This window comes from Megascapheus bottae, chromosome 22, assembly GCF_031878675.1.
Source record: "Megascapheus bottae isolate mThoBot1 chromosome 22, mThoBot2.hap1, whole genome shotgun sequence".
NCBI classification, from domain to species: Eukaryota; Metazoa; Chordata; class Mammalia; order Rodentia; family Geomyidae; genus Megascapheus; species Megascapheus bottae.
The window spans coordinates 14,270,930-14,287,571 of record NC_143530.1 but is presented as its reverse complement, the minus strand read 5'-3'; the positions used below and the strand labels follow the sequence as shown (position 1 = coordinate 14,287,571).

Here is a 16,642-nt window from a genome sequence, read left to right as displayed (position 1 = left end):
ATCAAGAGCATCATTGAACTTCACCTTCCCATTAACCACTGATCCCCAAGTCCCACCCCCCGCCTTTGTGCTTCCAATTCCTTCCTTAGTGAATGAAAAACTTAATCCCCAAAGCCCTGGCCCAGATTCCAGGTTCTCCTTCCCTAGCTTCTCCCATTTTCTCGGTTCCCTTGTCTCTAGGAAGAGCTGGTATCTCAGTTTGAATGCATGGGAGAGCCCAGAGTGGTGACAGGGACAGGGGGGAAGGCTTCTGCCTCCGAGAAAGGGACAGAGTACAGTGTGGCAAAGTGAGGGGCCCCATAGCCTGAGGCTCCAAAATGGGGCCCTGGTGCCAGAGGAAAGGCTACAGGTCCCCCTGAGAAAGGAGGCCCTGCCGCCTCGAAATCCTCTCGCTGGGAATAGTCACTGCTTGATCGTTTGCCCTTCTGGCGCCGGTTACAGAACCACACTCGGACCACCTGGGAATTGACAACACAGGAAAAAGTGATGTTAGACCATGAACTCATCCCCTAAGGACAACAGCCCTGGAGTGGTAGGACAGGAGCCTTACTATTCCTTCCCTAAGCGGGGAGAGGAGGTTAGGAAACGTAGGGCCAGGGCACGGGGCACTCACGTCCTTCTCGAGCCCGAGCTGCTGAGCGATGATGCTGATCTGCTGCAGTGTGGGCTTGGGGCACTGCAGGAACATGCTCTCCAGGTTGCCTCTCACTCGGTTCTCGATACTTGTTCGCTTTCTCTTGCGGGCCTGCATGAGGGTCTCTGCTTTGCATATCTGGACAGGTGCAGAAGAGGCAACAAAAGCAGGGCCGTTGGTGAACTTCGCCATAATCTAAGAGGGCAGTGACGTGCGAACTAACAGTTGCTCAAGGGGCATGGTCCCCATTGCTGAGGAGAGGGGAGATCCTGAGAAAGGGAGATCCTAGAAGTGGGGGAGTTTAGACCTGGGGGTTGGAGTCCTTTCCTGGAATAGATACTTACTGAGGGATCGTACCATTCTCCATCCCACTGCAAACTGTTATCCTGGGCTGGGGGAGGTAGGGTGCCTCAGTGGGAAGTCACATGCTTAGCAAGCAAAAGCCCCTGGATTCCAATCCCCAGCCCCAGAGTCCACAAGACAGTGGCTGTCCCCAAATGGGAAAGGGAGAGAGCTGCAAGCTGCAGGTGCCAAGCACCCTGCCCCCCACCCACCACACACCCCCCTCACCTCCTGAAGGTTCTCATTGTTGTCAGCTTCCTCTACCCACTTCTGCAGCAGGGGCCTCAGCTTGCACATGTTCTTGAAACTAAGCTGCAGTGCCTCAAAGCGGCAGATGGTGGTTTGACTGAACACCTTTCCTAGAGGAGGAGAGGTAAGAGAAGCAACATGAGGCATTGCTCAGCCCTCTTCCCATCCTCACAGCTCCCACCCCAAGGAACTACCCCTGTCCTTCTAAAGCAGCTCAAGTCCTAAGCGCCAGTCCCTCATTTCCTTCCTGGGGAGGAAAAGCGGACATTCAGGAAATGCTTCTTCCAGGGAAAAGATGGTCACTGTGGTATGAGAACAATGCAAGCATGGGGAGGGGAGACAACCCACCAAAGAGAACCCCCAGGGTGAGCCCCACATCGGCCTGGGTATATCCTAGGGTGATCCTCTTCTGCTTCAGCAGCTTGGCAAATTGCTCAAGATCTTGATGCGGATCCTTGCTCTCCTGGGACTGCATTTAAATTTAAAAAAGAAGAAAATTTGTAAGAACATAGATATACCAACTCGTGTGTGTGTGTGTGTGTGTGTGTGTGTGTGTGTGTTGGGGGGGGTCCTGGAGCTCAATGCTAACACTACCCATTTGAACCACAGCTCCATTTCGGGCTTTGTGGTGGTTAACTGGAGATAAGGGTCTCCTGAGCTTTCCTGCTCAAAGTTAAATTTGAACTATGATCCTCAGATCTCAGCCTCTGGAGTAACTAGGATAACAGGAATTAAGCCTTTGACACCCAGCTTCAACTTTACCTTTTTTTTTTTTTTTTTTTTGCCAGTCCTGGGCTTGAGCTCAGGTCCTGAGCACTGTCCTTGGACTTTCTCAAGGCTAGAGCTCTACCACTTGAGCCTCAGCACCACTTCTGGCTTTTTTCTATGTATGTGGTACCACGGAATCGAACCCGGGTCTTCGTGCATGCTAGGCAAGCACTCAACCACTAGGCCAAACTCCTGGCCCAACTTTACCTTTTGTATTTAGGACTTGAGAAGCTGACTATGGTCCCAAAGGAATTGTCTGAGGGAGTGTCTCAGTCCCTTCCTGGGCCATTTGCTCAAAACAGCTTCATCAATCACTCATCCACTCACAGCCCCTTTGTGACAAGAAGCTATGTCCCCAGAAACTGGCACATCCAGTAGACAAGAGTACCTTGCAAGGACACAAAACCAAGCTCTCCACTTGGTGAGAACACCTACCAGATTACACACTGAACTTCCTGTGCCTAACACAACATTCAGTCTTCGAGTGCCAAACGTGAAGAAGTTGAGTCTATTAGAACAAGGTAGTAGAGAATGGCCCTCAACAAAAAGCTAAGAGATGGTGCCCAGGCTCAGAGTACAAGCTCCAGTACTGGAGAAAGGAAAAGGAAGGGAGTGAGGAAGGAAGGAAGGAAGCAAGCGAGCAAGGAAGGGAGGGGGGAGAGAGGGGAGAGTCAAGAGTGGAGCTGTGGTTCAAGTGGTAGAGTGCTGTCATTGAGCAAAAACACTGAGGGGTAGCTCCCAATTCCCCCCACCCCTGAATTCAAGCCCAAAGACCAGCACAGTAAATAAACCAAATTGAAAGGTGGTATTTAATGAGGTCAGATGAGATAGGCATATCCAACCAAAGCTATGGTGACTTCAGCTAGCTGAGTAAAATAATCTCATATTTCTAAAACACTAGGTCTTGCTTGAACTCTGGGCCCAGGCACTATCCTTGAGATTTCAAGAATAGCACTAAGTCTCAGACTTCCCTTCTCCAACTGGTTTCAAACCATGATCCTCAGGATTCCGCCTCCTGAGTAGCTAGGATTACAGGTGAGAGCCACCAGCACCCAGCTCAGGTTGTCTTTTTGGTTTTTCCCCCCAGTTCTGGGGCTTGACTCAGGGTCTGAGCACTGTCCTTGGGCTTTCTTAAGGCTACAGCTGTTAACACTTGAGCCACAGCACCATTTCAACTTTTCTATGTATGTGGTACCCAGCCCTCTGTCTTTTAGAAGGTAAAGATGGCAATGCTCACACGTGAATACAGAATGTGAAAGGGGAAACAAAGGGGAAGGGGTGGAAGCACAGTGGCTCACACCTGTAATCCTAGCTGCTCAGGAGGCTGAGATCTGAGGATCATTGTTCAAAACCAGTCTGGGCACAAAAGTCCATGAGACTTATATCCAATTCATCACCAGAAACCGGAAGTGGCACTGTGGTGCCAGTGGTAGAGTGCTAGCCTTGAGCTGAGGAGGTCAGGGACAGCACCCAGGCCGAGTTCAAAGTTCAAGCCCCACAAGGAGAGGAGAGTAGCTCTGGCTAAAACCCTTAGGGGGTAGGGTGGCTCAGGGCATCCTCACAAAAGGTGGAAAAACTCAGAAGTTATCTGAAGTCTAAATAGCACGTGATGGGCGATGAGAGTAAGAAAGGGTAGATAGGCCGTGAGGCTGCAGGAATGAGTAGCCTCAGGGCACTGGAGGAAAAGTTGGCCAGCACAGAGTAGCAGCAGAGAGGAAGTCTTTATATAATCCTGGAATTCTTAATAGAAGTGTTGGGGGGGGAGGTGGTGGAGGAGGGGAGGATTCAAGTGGTAGAGCTAAGTGAGCTGCAAGACCCCAAGTTCAAACCCCAGTAACAGAAGCCGAGAGTTTGACCTAGTGGTAGAGTGCTTGCCTAGCATGCAGGAAGACCTGGGTTTGATTTCTCTGTACCACATACATAGAAAAAGCCAGAAGTGGCTCAAGTCCTAGAGCTCTAGCCTTGAGAAAGACAAAAGACAGAGCTCAGGACCTGAGTTTAAGCCAGGGTTAGCAAAAAAGAAAAAAGAAAAAAGCGGGGGGGGGGGGGAGACAAAAACATAAGGGGTATCAATGTGTGAGAAGTAATGCACTTACTACCTGGTGAATGTAACTGTAACCCCTCTACATTACCCCGACAATAAAAAAAAATTAAATTAAAAAACAGTACCACCAAAAAGAAAAAAGTCTGCTCACCAAGAACTCAAACCTACATATAAACACCCTCAGCCATCTCTTCAGCCTTTCCAAATCCTATTTGGGGGATTTGGAATAAGGTGAACTACAGTTGCTCTCGTTCAAGAGTTAAGACCCGTGAAATAGGCTAATAATGCCTCCCTGGGAGATTTGGTGTCACTAATGAGATAATGATGTCTAATCTGAGCCCCCACAGCCAGGCGCTCAGGAAGAGGATCCCAATTGGCAGCCATTATTATTCAGCAGCCAGAGCTACCCCCTCGCTCAGGTTTCCACTCACACCTTCTAGAGGGTTAAGGGTTTTGATACTTCATCTCTAATTGCCAGCTCTTGCTGCTCAGAATGAGGTGAAGAATAACACCTTCATAGCCACAGTAGGCTGGGGACCTGCACTACAGACGGACGGACTGGAGGAACTTCTCCTGAAGTGCCTTTCTCCTTTTTAACCACTTGAGAAACTTAAGAATTGACCAAATCAGAACCTCTGGCTGCTTACTAAGGTAGAGGGCAGATGAGCCCCCAAAAAACTTGATTTGAGACAAACCCTACCCACTCTACCCACACTGTACAAACTCACAAACTCAACCTAATCGGAAAGGAGTCACACCCTAGCCTTTAAGGAACAAAGACCAAGATAAGGAACCTTTTAACCCAGCGGCTGTACCTAACCCCAAGGCCACGATCGTAGGTCGAGTACGGTACCAAGTTTTCCAAAAAAGGATGACAAACAGGAGAGGCTCAAACCCAGGAGAGGGAGTTGGGGGTGGGGGTTTCTTAGCATGGTTCTTAGCCAAGGCCAAGCCAAGATGAGGGATCCGAGGAAGCAAAGGCCAATCTGCCATCTCCGAATTCTGATTTCAAGCTAATCCCGGCCTCCCCAAACCTCCTGAAGTCACCCCACACACACACACACCACCGGCCTCTCCCTAGGGCCACCGGGCTACTTTGACCCCTACAGGTTCTAAGCCTGGCCCACTGCAAGGCACTCTTACCCCCCATCACTGGCCCGGCCAGCCTAGCTGCTTCTTGCATCCTGTCCCCATCGCGTGCCTCTCACCTCCGGGTTTGGCTCCTCTTTCTCCTTCTCCAGCTTCACAGGGTGGGGAGTGCAGGGCGCCGGGGAAGCCCCCTCGGAGTGCCTCTCCACCCCAGCTGCCACCTCGCCTCCCTCGGAGGGGTAAGAGCGCTCCATGGCGACTTGGGGCAGGAGGCCCACGCCGACTGGAGGCGCACAGTACGCCACTCCTGCACGGAACTCAAATGGCGGAGGACAAGGCGCCAGTCCCCAGACCTCCGAACCTGGGCCAACCCCCGGCCCACCGGGAGGGCCGGGGAAACTCAGCCAGGTACGAGGGTCCACCCAGCCCGGTTCCAGCCCTCCAGGCCCGTCGCCCCCACCAGGCGGGGGCGAGAAAGGGAAGTCCGAAGGCAGGTGTCCGGCCATAGGGAAGAAGGGCACCCCAACCCGGGGGCCTTGGAGAAATGCAAAGTACTCAGCACCACTCTCCCTCCCACCCCATAGCCTTGACCTCTGGCCCCGCCCCCGGCCTGGGTGGAGGAGCCGGCGGTGGGGGGTGGGAGAAACTGAGGCCAAGCCTGTTAGTCCGATTTGAACCGTGCCAAACGACCAGCTACTCAACTGGACACCCTTCTCTTGGGTCTTGTGCAGCCCAGGATTGTTCGTGCGAGTCTTTCTAAGATGCCTCCACATGGGTTAGGAACCAGATCCTAACTGCCACCTCCAAAGACCCCTGGCATTCTCCCCACCTGAAGGCCACCCGCCCATCCCTCCCGTGTCCCCTGCACATGTATGGGGCCGCCCCTCAATTCGTTCATGGAAATTATGAATGCAATTCATGAATCCAGTTCAGGAACCACCGGATCACACAAGCCAGCGGCCCATTCACACACACCCCACCCCACCCCCCTCAACAGCGTAGGCCTTCCCATCCGGATGCTGCCCAAATCCAGTTAGTTGCCTGAAAGCCTTGTGGCCAGGCATCCATCTGCCCAGCTTGCCAAGCAAGGTCTGTCTCCAAGAGCAGACGGATAGGCCTGACTCCATTTCCTCAGTTCCTGGGCTCCACGGATTCCTCAGTTAACAGACTTAAGGGATGGGCCCACTTACACATAGTTCCCTTAAAGACCCTGCCTCTAGACTGACTAAGCCTGAGTCTTCAACCTACTTCCTGACCAACGAAAAACTGACAACTCCATCGCAGGTCTCCAGTTGTAAAACCTGAACCTCAAGCCCCCATCCCCTCACTGTAGCCACAGCAAGCCAAGCTCTAGGCTCTCCCTCCCCCACCTACCCATCCTAAGCCTCCAGCTGTAGTTCCTGGGTGGAGAAAACCAAGGGGTGGGAAGCCTGTGGGGGGGGGGGAATATCTGACTTCAGATTCAAAGAGGCCTGGAAGGGACTGGGGGGGGGGAAGGGGAGCAGGACAATGGCCTTGGCTGGACAATCCCAGTCCCCTGAGGGGGCAGCTCTAACCCTAAACAAGTGCTCAACTTTTGAATGGGTCTAGATGGCTCCCCTGGGGGCAACTTCCTGCTCCCCACCCCCAACCCCTGGTCCCAATACTCTCACACAAATCCCCCTCAGAGCTCCGAGCAAATCCTCCACCCCAAACCCCTCAAAGACTGAGCTTCAGGCAGGCTCCTGCCGCAACCTACAGAGCCTGCTCCCCCACTTCCTCCGAAACTCCAGCCACCAGCCTCAACACCCACCCCACCCCCAACTCCCCAGTGTCGGAAAGACACTGAGGAGATGGTGATTTGGAGGGGGTGGGTGCAGGAAGCTTACCCTAAAACATCCCTGAGAGCCTATTCTTCTGGGCCTGATCCAGGGTGCCCAGTGCTCACCAACCAGGCCTACTATTTCGTTGTTTGCAAGAGAATAGACCTCAGTGTGCCTGTCTGTACTGGAAGGTGTTTCCGTCTGGCTTACAAGAAGTCCCCAGGGATGAATCAGGCGAGCTCCAACAAGGATCCAAATGAGAGTCTGGAGTGTGGAAGCTCTCCCGAAATCTCAGAGCCAGCCTGTTGAACTCTGAGGACAGCAGACCCAGCCATGCCTGAGGGTGTCGACTGTTGTGGGTGGCTCTGCCTTCTAGAGGCTAGGTTGTTCAAAAGGCTTCCTACTGTGGCCTGCAATCTTCATTATAATGAGGCTTTTTAGTTCATTCTCCCGTCAGAATCTAGGGTCAAGAGCTGGGAAGGTGGCTTAGTGGTAGAGTGCTAACCTACCATGAAAAAGCCCTGGATTCGATTCCTTCAATACCACATACACAGAAAAAGCTGCAAATGGTGCTGTAGCTCAAGTGATAAAGTACTAGCCTTGAGCAAAAGAAGCTCAAGGACAGTGCCCAAGCCCTGAATTCCCGGCCCCCGGACTGGCCAAAAGGGGGGGAAAAAAAATCAAGCTGCTCCATACACATAAATTTCCATTCATCCCACGGGTCGACTTGAAGATCTACTGGCAGTGGAGTTGAAGCTCCATTTACAACTCAGCCATGAACTGCCCAGGAGGCAGGTGGCAGATTAAGGAACCTGGCAGGGTGGAGAGCAGGGATTTTGAACTAGGAAGTCCCCCCACCCCCCACCCTAGCCATCTTCTCAACCCCAGGGACTGAGCCCTCTCCGTCTCCGAGTCTCCCGGAGGGGGAGGTGCAAGCACTGGCTCATTTAGAAATCTCCAGCGCTGGGGCTTCTAGGATCCCCCACCCCAAGCCTCGCCAGATCACCCTGTCGCCCCCACCCCCTCTTTCCCAGCAGCCTATTTCCTACTCAACATCACCAGTTGTTTTGAGGATTACAATTTGCACTTGATGTAGGTGATAAATGACTTGCAATTCAAGAGGCCCATTCCAAAGAGAGACCTGTGCCCCTCTACCTCTGGCTGCCTTAAGCCAGCTCAGCCCAATACATGCCAGAAGTCTGAATGTTACTGTCAAGGTAAATTTGTCTGGAGGGGGCCGGGAGTTTGGTCTAGTGGTAGAGTGCTTGCCTAGCATGCATGAAGACCTGGATTTGATTCCTCGGTACCACACACATAGAAAGAAAAAAAAAAAAAGGTGGAAGTGGTGTTGAGGCTCAAGTGGTAGAGCTCTAGCTTTGAGAAACTCCAAGGACAGTGCTCAGGCCCTGAGCTCAAGCCCAGGACTGGCAAAAAAAAAAAAAAAGTTGAAATGGAAGCTGGGTGATTATGTCTTACACATGTATTCCTAGCTACTCAGGGTACAGCTTGTTATGCCCAAGTCTCAGGACGACCACCAAGAGACCACCGAGAGTCAGACGTTCCGAAATGCAAAAGCAAGGCTTTATTCAGGCGGGCTAGCTCCGGGCTCCGTCCTACACTCCCATACAGCGGGAGCCCAGGAGGAAGCCCTGAACAGCTTTTCTACAGGGCTTTTAAAGGCAGACTACAGATTTACATCAACACAGCAATCAGCTATTGGAATGAGATAAGGTAGGGGTTAGGGACAGTTCAGGGCGGTTGGAGCTAAGGGGGATTCCTATACCAGTAGAGTCCTAATTAGCTGTCTAAGGGTAGTTTTATGGTTTTAGAAAACAAATGCCATCCCTTGAATTTACGTGCGAGTTCTGCTTTGGAAAACAAATGCCATCCCTTGAATTTACACAGAGTTCTGGTTAATTTTAACACAGACAGGTCAGTTCCTGGGACTTAATGGCACCACAATTCTGTTTCTTTAATTTGGGTGCACTTTTGGGTCACTCACAGTTTAGATAAAAAACAAGACAGTTGCTGCTTCAGAATGGGGGCGCTTTTTTAGCTCTTCACAGCTAAGGGATAAAAAGCTAAGGGATAGGGGCCGGGAGTTTGGCCTAGTGGTTAAAGTGCTTGCCTAGCATGCATGAAGACCCGGGTTCAATTCCTCGGTGACCCGGGTTCAATTCCTCGGTACCACATACATAGAAAAAAGCTGGAAGTGGTGCTGAGGCTCAAGTGGTAGAGCTCTAGCCTTGAGAAAGTCCAAGGACAGTGCTCAGGCCCTGAGCTCAAGCCCAAGACTGGCAAAAAAAAAAAAAAAAAAAAAAAGCTAAGGGATAGTGCCCTGGGTTCAAATGCTAGTTGGGGAGGGGGAAGGGGAGGAACTTCTCAGGCTGGCCCCTATCCTCATCCTCCCTATCAGTGCCTGCAGCATCTTCCACTGTCAGTCTTACCCATCACAGGCCCCAGCTTCCAGGTATTTCCAGAGAGAGTAGATGTAACTGTGGGCCAGGAAGGCATCCTTGTCCTTTTGTCCCCATCCCCACCCTTCCACCCCATGGTCCTGCTTGTTGTGCTAGAGCTGAGCCTGTACTGAGGATCTGTAGCCCATCACCGTTTTTCAGAGCCTGTGCACTGGCTTCCACAGACCCGTGTTGTCTGACTGGTGTGTGACTCTAAAATACCAAATCCCAGAACTCCAAAGTGACAGTCAAGCAAAATAGTGGCTCTCTCCCCCTCTCCCACCACCTCCTCAAAATGCCTGAAATTCCCTTCTGATTGATAAACCGTCATTCATCTGAAGCTCCATCCGCTGCACCTCACCTGTACCGTAGCCCCTGCAGCAGATGGTGCTTGTCTGTGTTCCCAGAATGCACTGCTCACGTCAGGCCATGGCTGGGCTCTTGTCTACACTGGCTGCTCGTTAATTGCAGGTTCCACCACCTTGAACTCTCAGAGAACAGAAACCTGTGCCCTGTGCTGGCACAACACCATGTGTAATTCCCAGATTATATTACACCTACTAGATGAATGCCTCATTTTCCTCAACTGTAATTAAAGAAGACAGGTTGGAGTTTATACCCCAGCTGTAGAATGCATACCTAGGACATATGAGGCGCTGAGTTTGATTCCCAGAACCATAAAGGCAAACAAAAACCTAGGGGACAAAACAAAAATTCTACAAAGTAGAATTTAAGACTAGCAGGTGCCAGCTGGGAATAGGGTACAGTACTTGCCTAGCAGGCATGAAGCCCTGTGTTTGACTCCTCAGCACCATATAAACAATAAAAGCCAGAAGTGGTGCTGTGGTGTAAGTGCTAGAGTGCTAGCCTTGAGAACAGAGAGGCTCAGGATTCAAACCCCGGACTGGCAAAAAAAAAAAAGACTAGCAGACACAACAACAGGTATGGTAGTAGTAATAATAATAGCATAATCAACCAGACTAGGTTCCTAGTGTTTGGCCATGTCAGAAGAAAAAAAAAAAAGAGGGAAAAGATGTTCTGCTAGGGGATGGTAGCTGACACCTGTAATCCTAGCTACTCAGGCGGCTGAAATCTGGGGATCCAGGTTTGAAGCCAGGCAGGCAGGAAAGTCCATGAGGCTCTTAGCTCCCATAGCCCCTGGCTGAGTTCCAGTGATTTTCAGGTAGATAGCCAGGTTTCAGACACCTTTCAAGTCAGGATGTTGACAAGTACCATAGAAATTTGATGAGTTACCTCAAGAGGGAGATAAACTTGACACATCAGCCTCATTCAAAACCAATGGCCTGCAAGCCTATAAGAGGTGACTCGATTGAATATATAGCACCAAGGGCTGATACAGGAAGGGGAACTGTAGGGGTGAGGATGAGACAGGAATTGTGGAATCTAGACCTGGCTTCTCTGGTGGGTAAGCTTACTCTGACAACATAATTGAAAACACCTATAAGGAATGTTTATCAGTGTTTTTGTTTTGTTTTTGTTTTTGTCTTCGTTTTTTTGTTGTTTTTTTATTTTATTTTTTTTCCAGTCCTGGGCTTAATCTCAAGGCCTGAGCACTGTCCTTGGGCTTTCTCAAGGCTAGAGCTCTACCACTTAAGCCACAGCACCATTTCTGGCTTTTTTTCTATGTATATGGTTCCGAGGAATTGAACCTGGGTCTCTGTGCATGCTAGGCAAGCATTCTACCATTAAGCCAAACTCCCAGCCCATCTTTGGGGTTTTTTTTTGTGTTGTTTTTCCTTGCCTAGATGGGGCTATACCCTAATGTCTTGTGCATGTACAACAAGAACCGCTACCACTGAACTCTAATCCCCATATCTATTTGCAGTGTTAAACTGGGAAAAATAAAAATATCTATTAAGAGTAAAAAGACTAAGCCAGGCGTGGTGGCTCATGCCTGTAATCCTAGCTACTCAGGAGGCCGAGATCTGAGGACAGTGGTTCAAAGCCAGCCTAGGCACAAAAGGACCTGAGATTCTTTTTTTTTTTTTTTTTTTGCCAGTCCGGGGCTTGAGCTCAGGGCTTGAGCACTGGACTTTCTCAAGGCTAGAGCTCTACCACTTGAGCCTCAGCACCACTTCTGGCTTTTTTCTATGTATGTGGTACCGAGGAATCGAACCCGGGTCTTCATGCATGCTAGGCAAGCACTTTAACCACTAGGCCAAACTCCTGGCCCCATGGACCTGAGACTCTTATCTCCAATTAACAGTGCTCAGCCCAGGCCAAGTTCAAGCCCCATGCCCCCCCCCACTTCACCCCCCCCCACACACACACACAGAGTGAAAAGATTGGGGATCAGGAGTTTGGCCTAGTGGTAGAGTGCTTGTCTAGCATACACGAAGACTCACACTGTCCTTGGACTTTCTCAAGGCTAGAACTCTACCACTTGAGCCTCAGCACCACTTCCACCTTTTTTTTCTGTGTATGTGGTAGTGAGGAATCGAACCCAGGTCTTCATGCATGCTAGGCAAATACTCTACCACTAGGCCAAACTCCCGGCCCACGATACACCTTTTCTATGGACTATTAAACAATTACTTAAAAGTAGGACACTGCCATGTACCAGCGGCTCATGCCTATCATCCTTGCTACCTACTCGGGAGACTGAATCTAAGGCCTATGGTATGGCTCAACTGGTACAATGATCTACCAGAGGTGTGAGTGGGGTCGGGGTACGGGGCGAAGAAGCTCAAGGGGAGCATACAGATCCTGAATTCAAGCGCCAGTATTGACACAAACAAAAAAATTGTAGGTAGCTGGGGCTGGGAATGTGGTTTGCCTAGCATACATGAAGCCCTAGGTTCAAATTCTCAGTACCACATAAACAGAAAAATCTGGAAGTAGCACCGTGGCTCAAATAGTAGAGTGCTAGGCTTGAGCAAAGAGAGGCTCAGGTACAGTGCCCAAGGCCCTGAGTTCAAGTCCCAGGACTGGCAAAAAAAAAAAAAAAAGAAAAGAACATGTAGGTAGCTGGACATGGAGCTAAATGATAGAACATTTATTTCAAATGCTGGAGCCATTAGGTTCATCCCCAAAACAAAAAGAACCATAAAATTTAATTGATGAGGAGCGATCGTTAATTGGTGAGGAGTGGTGGAAGAATTACCATGGCCCATTACAAAGTACACAGACCAAACACTACCAGTTGTCCTCGAAAGAGGAATCTTGTCAAAGATTCAACTTAGCAAATTCAATTAAAAGGCACACTTCTGCCTCTCAAGCAGCTTCAGCCACAGGAGGTAAATAGTCTGTCTTGGGGCTAAACCACACCGTGTGGCAGGCCAGGCTGAGACTAGGTGCCAGTTTCTTGCAAACCAGGCCAAAGTGCAGGATCAAATGTACAGGACCCACTCCTTCCAGCACTGCTAACCCACCCCGCTGCCCTGCCCGACCAGCCACCCTAGATCCCTAGCTTTACAGGGAAGGCCAGCCCTCTCGCAAAACTAAGACTCCACCCTTGACTGGGGATCTAACCATGCCCCAAGCAGGCGCTGCGTTTTGGGGGATATTCAGTTATGTTGATCCCTTGCCTTGGCAGGAATCTGTACCCTCTCCCAAACTATAAACTATAGGAGGCCCTTTATGCAGCACAGGGAAAAGACTGGAGAACTCAAGCTTGTGAGTCTGAGAGACCAGAAGACAGGATTCCCTCGGAAGCTGATTTCCCTTCTTAAGTAGATTGTCCCAAATGTCTCCTTCTCCCACCCATTTTGTTTTAGTGCCTGAACACAGGGCACTGTCCCCCACCCCTGCCAGCTTCCTCTCTACCCTGTCAGGTATGGGCTATACCACTTGAGCCACATCTCTCCATCCAACTTTCGGATATTTAATTGGAGATAAGAGTCTCATAGAATTTACTGCCTGAACTGCCTTCAAATTCTCATCCTCACATCTCAGCCTCCTACGTACCTAAGCTTACAGCCGTGAGCCCCAGGTCCCTGGCAGGATATCAAGCTTCTCTCTGAAATCTCTGTACTTCCCCACTTTGTGCAGTATGGGGAGGAGTTGGGACAAGGAGTGAGGAGACTGTGACAACCAGAGACACTGCTGGGTTATAGTTCAGGCTTGTAGGACAGCATGCCAAGGGTCCAGGTCACAGCTTGGCTCCTTGGCACCCAGGCCTAGCCTCTAACCCATTTATTTTAGCCTTTTTTCCCCCCCTTTCCCTAGTCCTGGGGCTTAAACTCAGGGCCTGAGTACTGTCCTTGAGCTAGTGCTCTACTATTTGAGCCACAACACCGCTTCAGGCTTTTTCTGTGTATGTGGTACTGAGGAATCGAACCTAGAGCTTCATGCACTAGGCCACAAAACGGGTCCCTTCTTGGCTTCACTCTTGGGAGTGCACAGGTTCTCAGACAGACAGATGGCTTGGAGGAATGGACATTCTGTTCTGGTGTCCCTATCACACATCTGCCAAGCTGAACCTCCAGAGTCCGGGATTTGGTGCCCTGGCAGAAACTCAGGCCTCATCTTTTGAAGCTGTGGTGGCAGGACTGCCAGATCAATTCCTCTTCATCCCTTTCTTTTCGGCCATCATTGGGTAAGGAGGAGAAAGCCTCCAAGCTACCTCTCATTCACTCCCTCCTGCAAGGGGCCCCCTAAAACCTGATTTTTTTCCCCACACACTATCCAAAATACCCAGATTGTGAGGTCTAGCCCCTAGGAATTTCACACAATTGCCTCTGAATCAGAATCCAGGCCACAGTACTTGGAACTGTTGGATTTTTTTTTTTTTTTTTTTTTTTGCCAGTCCTGGGCTTGAGCTCAGGGCCTAAGCACTGTCCTTGGACTTTCTCAAGGCTAGAGCTCTACCACTTGAGCCTCAGCACCACTTCTGGCTTTTTTCTATGTATGTGGTATCAAGGAATCGAACCCAGGTCTTCGTGCGTGCTAGGCAAACACTCTACCACTAGGCCAGACTCCTGGACTTTTTTTTTTTTGGTGCCAGTCTTGGGGCTTGAACTCAAGGTCTAGGTATTGTCCCTGAGCCTTGTGCTCAAGGCACTCCGATACTTTAGCCACTTCCAGCTTTTTGGCATTTAATCAGAGATTGGAAACTCAGGAATTTCCCTGCCTGGGCTGGTTTCAAACTGTCATTCTTAGATCTCAGCTTCCTGAGTAGCTAGGAATACAGGCCTGAACCACTGGTGCCAGGATAGACTTCATTTTCCCCCATTTTCTGATGTTGGTGGTGGTGGTGGTCGTGGTGCTTCAATTCAGGGCCCGGGTGCTGTCTGTGAACTCTTTTGCTCAAAGCTAGCGCTCTATCACTTTGAGCTACTAGACACTTCCACTTTTTTGGTGATTAATTAGAGATAAGAGTCTCATTGACTTCTTTGCTATGGCTGACATTGAACCACAACCTTCTCCGCCTCTGGATTAGCTAGGATTCTAGGTATGAGCCACCAGTACCACGCTCGTTTCTTAAAGCTTCTTTCTGAAGGTTGCTCTGAAGATTGTGGTAGGAACTAAACAAATAGGAAATCTCTCTTTAAGTACTGGAACTAAAAAAGAATGCTCAGCATGCAGCCCCACCTACACATAGCCCAGCCCTCAGCATTTGTCTCTAGAGGCCTGTTAGCTCCTTGAAACCAGGTGTCCAATGTTTCTTCCCCTTTACCCTCCAGGTCTGCATCCTCCTTCCCCTTTTACCTCCCAGTCCTCTCCATTCCAGCAATGTCACTTGTCCAGGACACCCACATCCTCAGCATTATACATTTTTCATCTTTCTTTACCTTGTAGTATTTTTCTCCTACTTTTTAAATTTTAATTTGGTCAATTCCTATGGATTTACTAAACATTTTATTAGGAGTAGTTCTAGGTGCAAGAATGAGAATAGATACTTACAGCCTCCCTGGTGGCTCACAACTGTAATCTTAGCTTCTCAGGAGGCTAAAGATCTTAAAGACTGTACTTCAAAGAGAGCCAGCCAGATAAATCTAAGGCTCTTATCTCCAATTAACCAGCAAAGTCTGAGAGAAGTGAAAGTGGAGAGCCAGCTTTGAGTGAAAAAGCTAAGAGCCAGCCTGGCAGTAGTGGCTCACATCTGTAACCCTACCTTAGTAGGCTTAGATATGAGAATTGCAATTAGAAGTCAGCCCAGGCAGAAAAGTCCCTGTGAGACTCTAATCTCCAATTAACCACTCAAAACACCAGACGTGGAGCCAGGCCAGGTGGCGCACACCTGTAATTCTAGCCACTCAGGAGGCTGAGATCTGAGGATAGTGGTTCAAAGCCAGCCCAGGCACTAAAGAACATGAGACTCTTATCTCCAGTTAATCACTAGAAAACAAGAAGCAGGGCTGTGGCTCATGCCCCCCCCCCCCAGAAAAAAAAAAAACAAAAAAAACCCAGAAGTGGAGCCATGGTTCAAAGTGGTAGAGAGTTAACCTTGATCAAAAGAGCTCAGGAATCGTACTCAGGCCCTGAGTTTAAGTTCTATGACCAAAAGAAGAAAGCTAAGAGCAGCATCTAGGCCCTAAGTCCCAGTACTGGTACAAAAAAAAAAAAAAAAAAAAAGTCTCTGAGTTACAGCATTTTTTAAATGAGTATTTACTATCTTATTATCATTTCTTTCTTGTTTTTATTACCAGTCCTGGGGCTTGAACTCAGGGCCTAGGTGCTATCCCTGAGCTTCTTTTGCTCTACCTCTACAGCCTGAGCTCCACTTGTGTTTTTCCAGAGTAGTTTACTAGGGATACACTTTCCTGGATGTTCCAGCCGTGGCTGGCAGATCTCAGCCTCCTGAGTACCTAGGGTTGCAGGTGTGCTCCACCAATGTCTAGGTGTGATCTTCTTTTTTCTACGAGGGCACTGAGGCCTGAACTCAGTGTCTTAACTCAGCTGAAGTTCTACCATGTGGGTGACATTCTAGAGCCTGTTGAGTTTTTAATCATATCATCTCATTTACATTATTTCATTTTCATTATTACTTTTTCTTTTTTGCCAGTCCTGGGGCTTGAACTCAGGGCCTGGGCATCATCCTTAGACATTTTGTGCTCAAGCCTAGAGCTCTACCACTTGAGCCACAGCACCACTTCCAGCTCTTTCTGAGTATGTGGTACCGAGGAATCAAACCCAGGGCTTCGTGCAAGCTAGGCGAGCACTCTACCATTAGGCTACACTTCCAGCCTTCACTCTTTTTTTTTTTTTTTTTTTGCCAGTCCTGGGCTTGAGCTCAGGGCCTGAGCACTGTCCTTGGACTTTCTCAAGGCTAGAGTTCTACCACTTGAGCCTCAGC

General features: G+C 49.6%; 1 protein-coding gene across 3 annotated transcripts; it reads right to left on the bottom strand.

Moving 5' to 3' along the window:
* Nucleotides 1-76: 76 nt before the first annotated feature.
* Nucleotides 77-5,632, bottom strand: Pou5f1 (POU class 5 homeobox 1). 3 transcript variants are annotated; one of them, XM_090356079.1, is made up of 6 exons: nucleotides 5,246-5,632; nucleotides 4,794-4,796; nucleotides 1,574-1,694; nucleotides 1,205-1,335; nucleotides 614-772; nucleotides 77-458 (listed from the first exon to the last, which is right to left on the bottom strand). In XM_090356079.1, exons 1-6 carry the CDS (start codon nucleotides 5,630-5,632, stop codon nucleotides 195-197), a joined length of 1,065 nt encoding a protein of 354 aa, XP_090212205.1. In that variant the 3' UTR covers nucleotides 77-194. The 3 variants fall into 3 exon arrangements, with proteins under 3 accessions (XP_090212205.1, XP_090212204.1, XP_090212203.1); XM_090356078.1 differs by lacking the exon at nucleotides 4,794-4,796 and adding an exon at nucleotides 4,471-4,473; XM_090356077.1 differs by lacking the exon at nucleotides 4,794-4,796 and having other exon boundaries at nucleotides 1,574-1,688.
* Nucleotides 5,633-16,642: the final 11,010 nt, after the last annotated feature.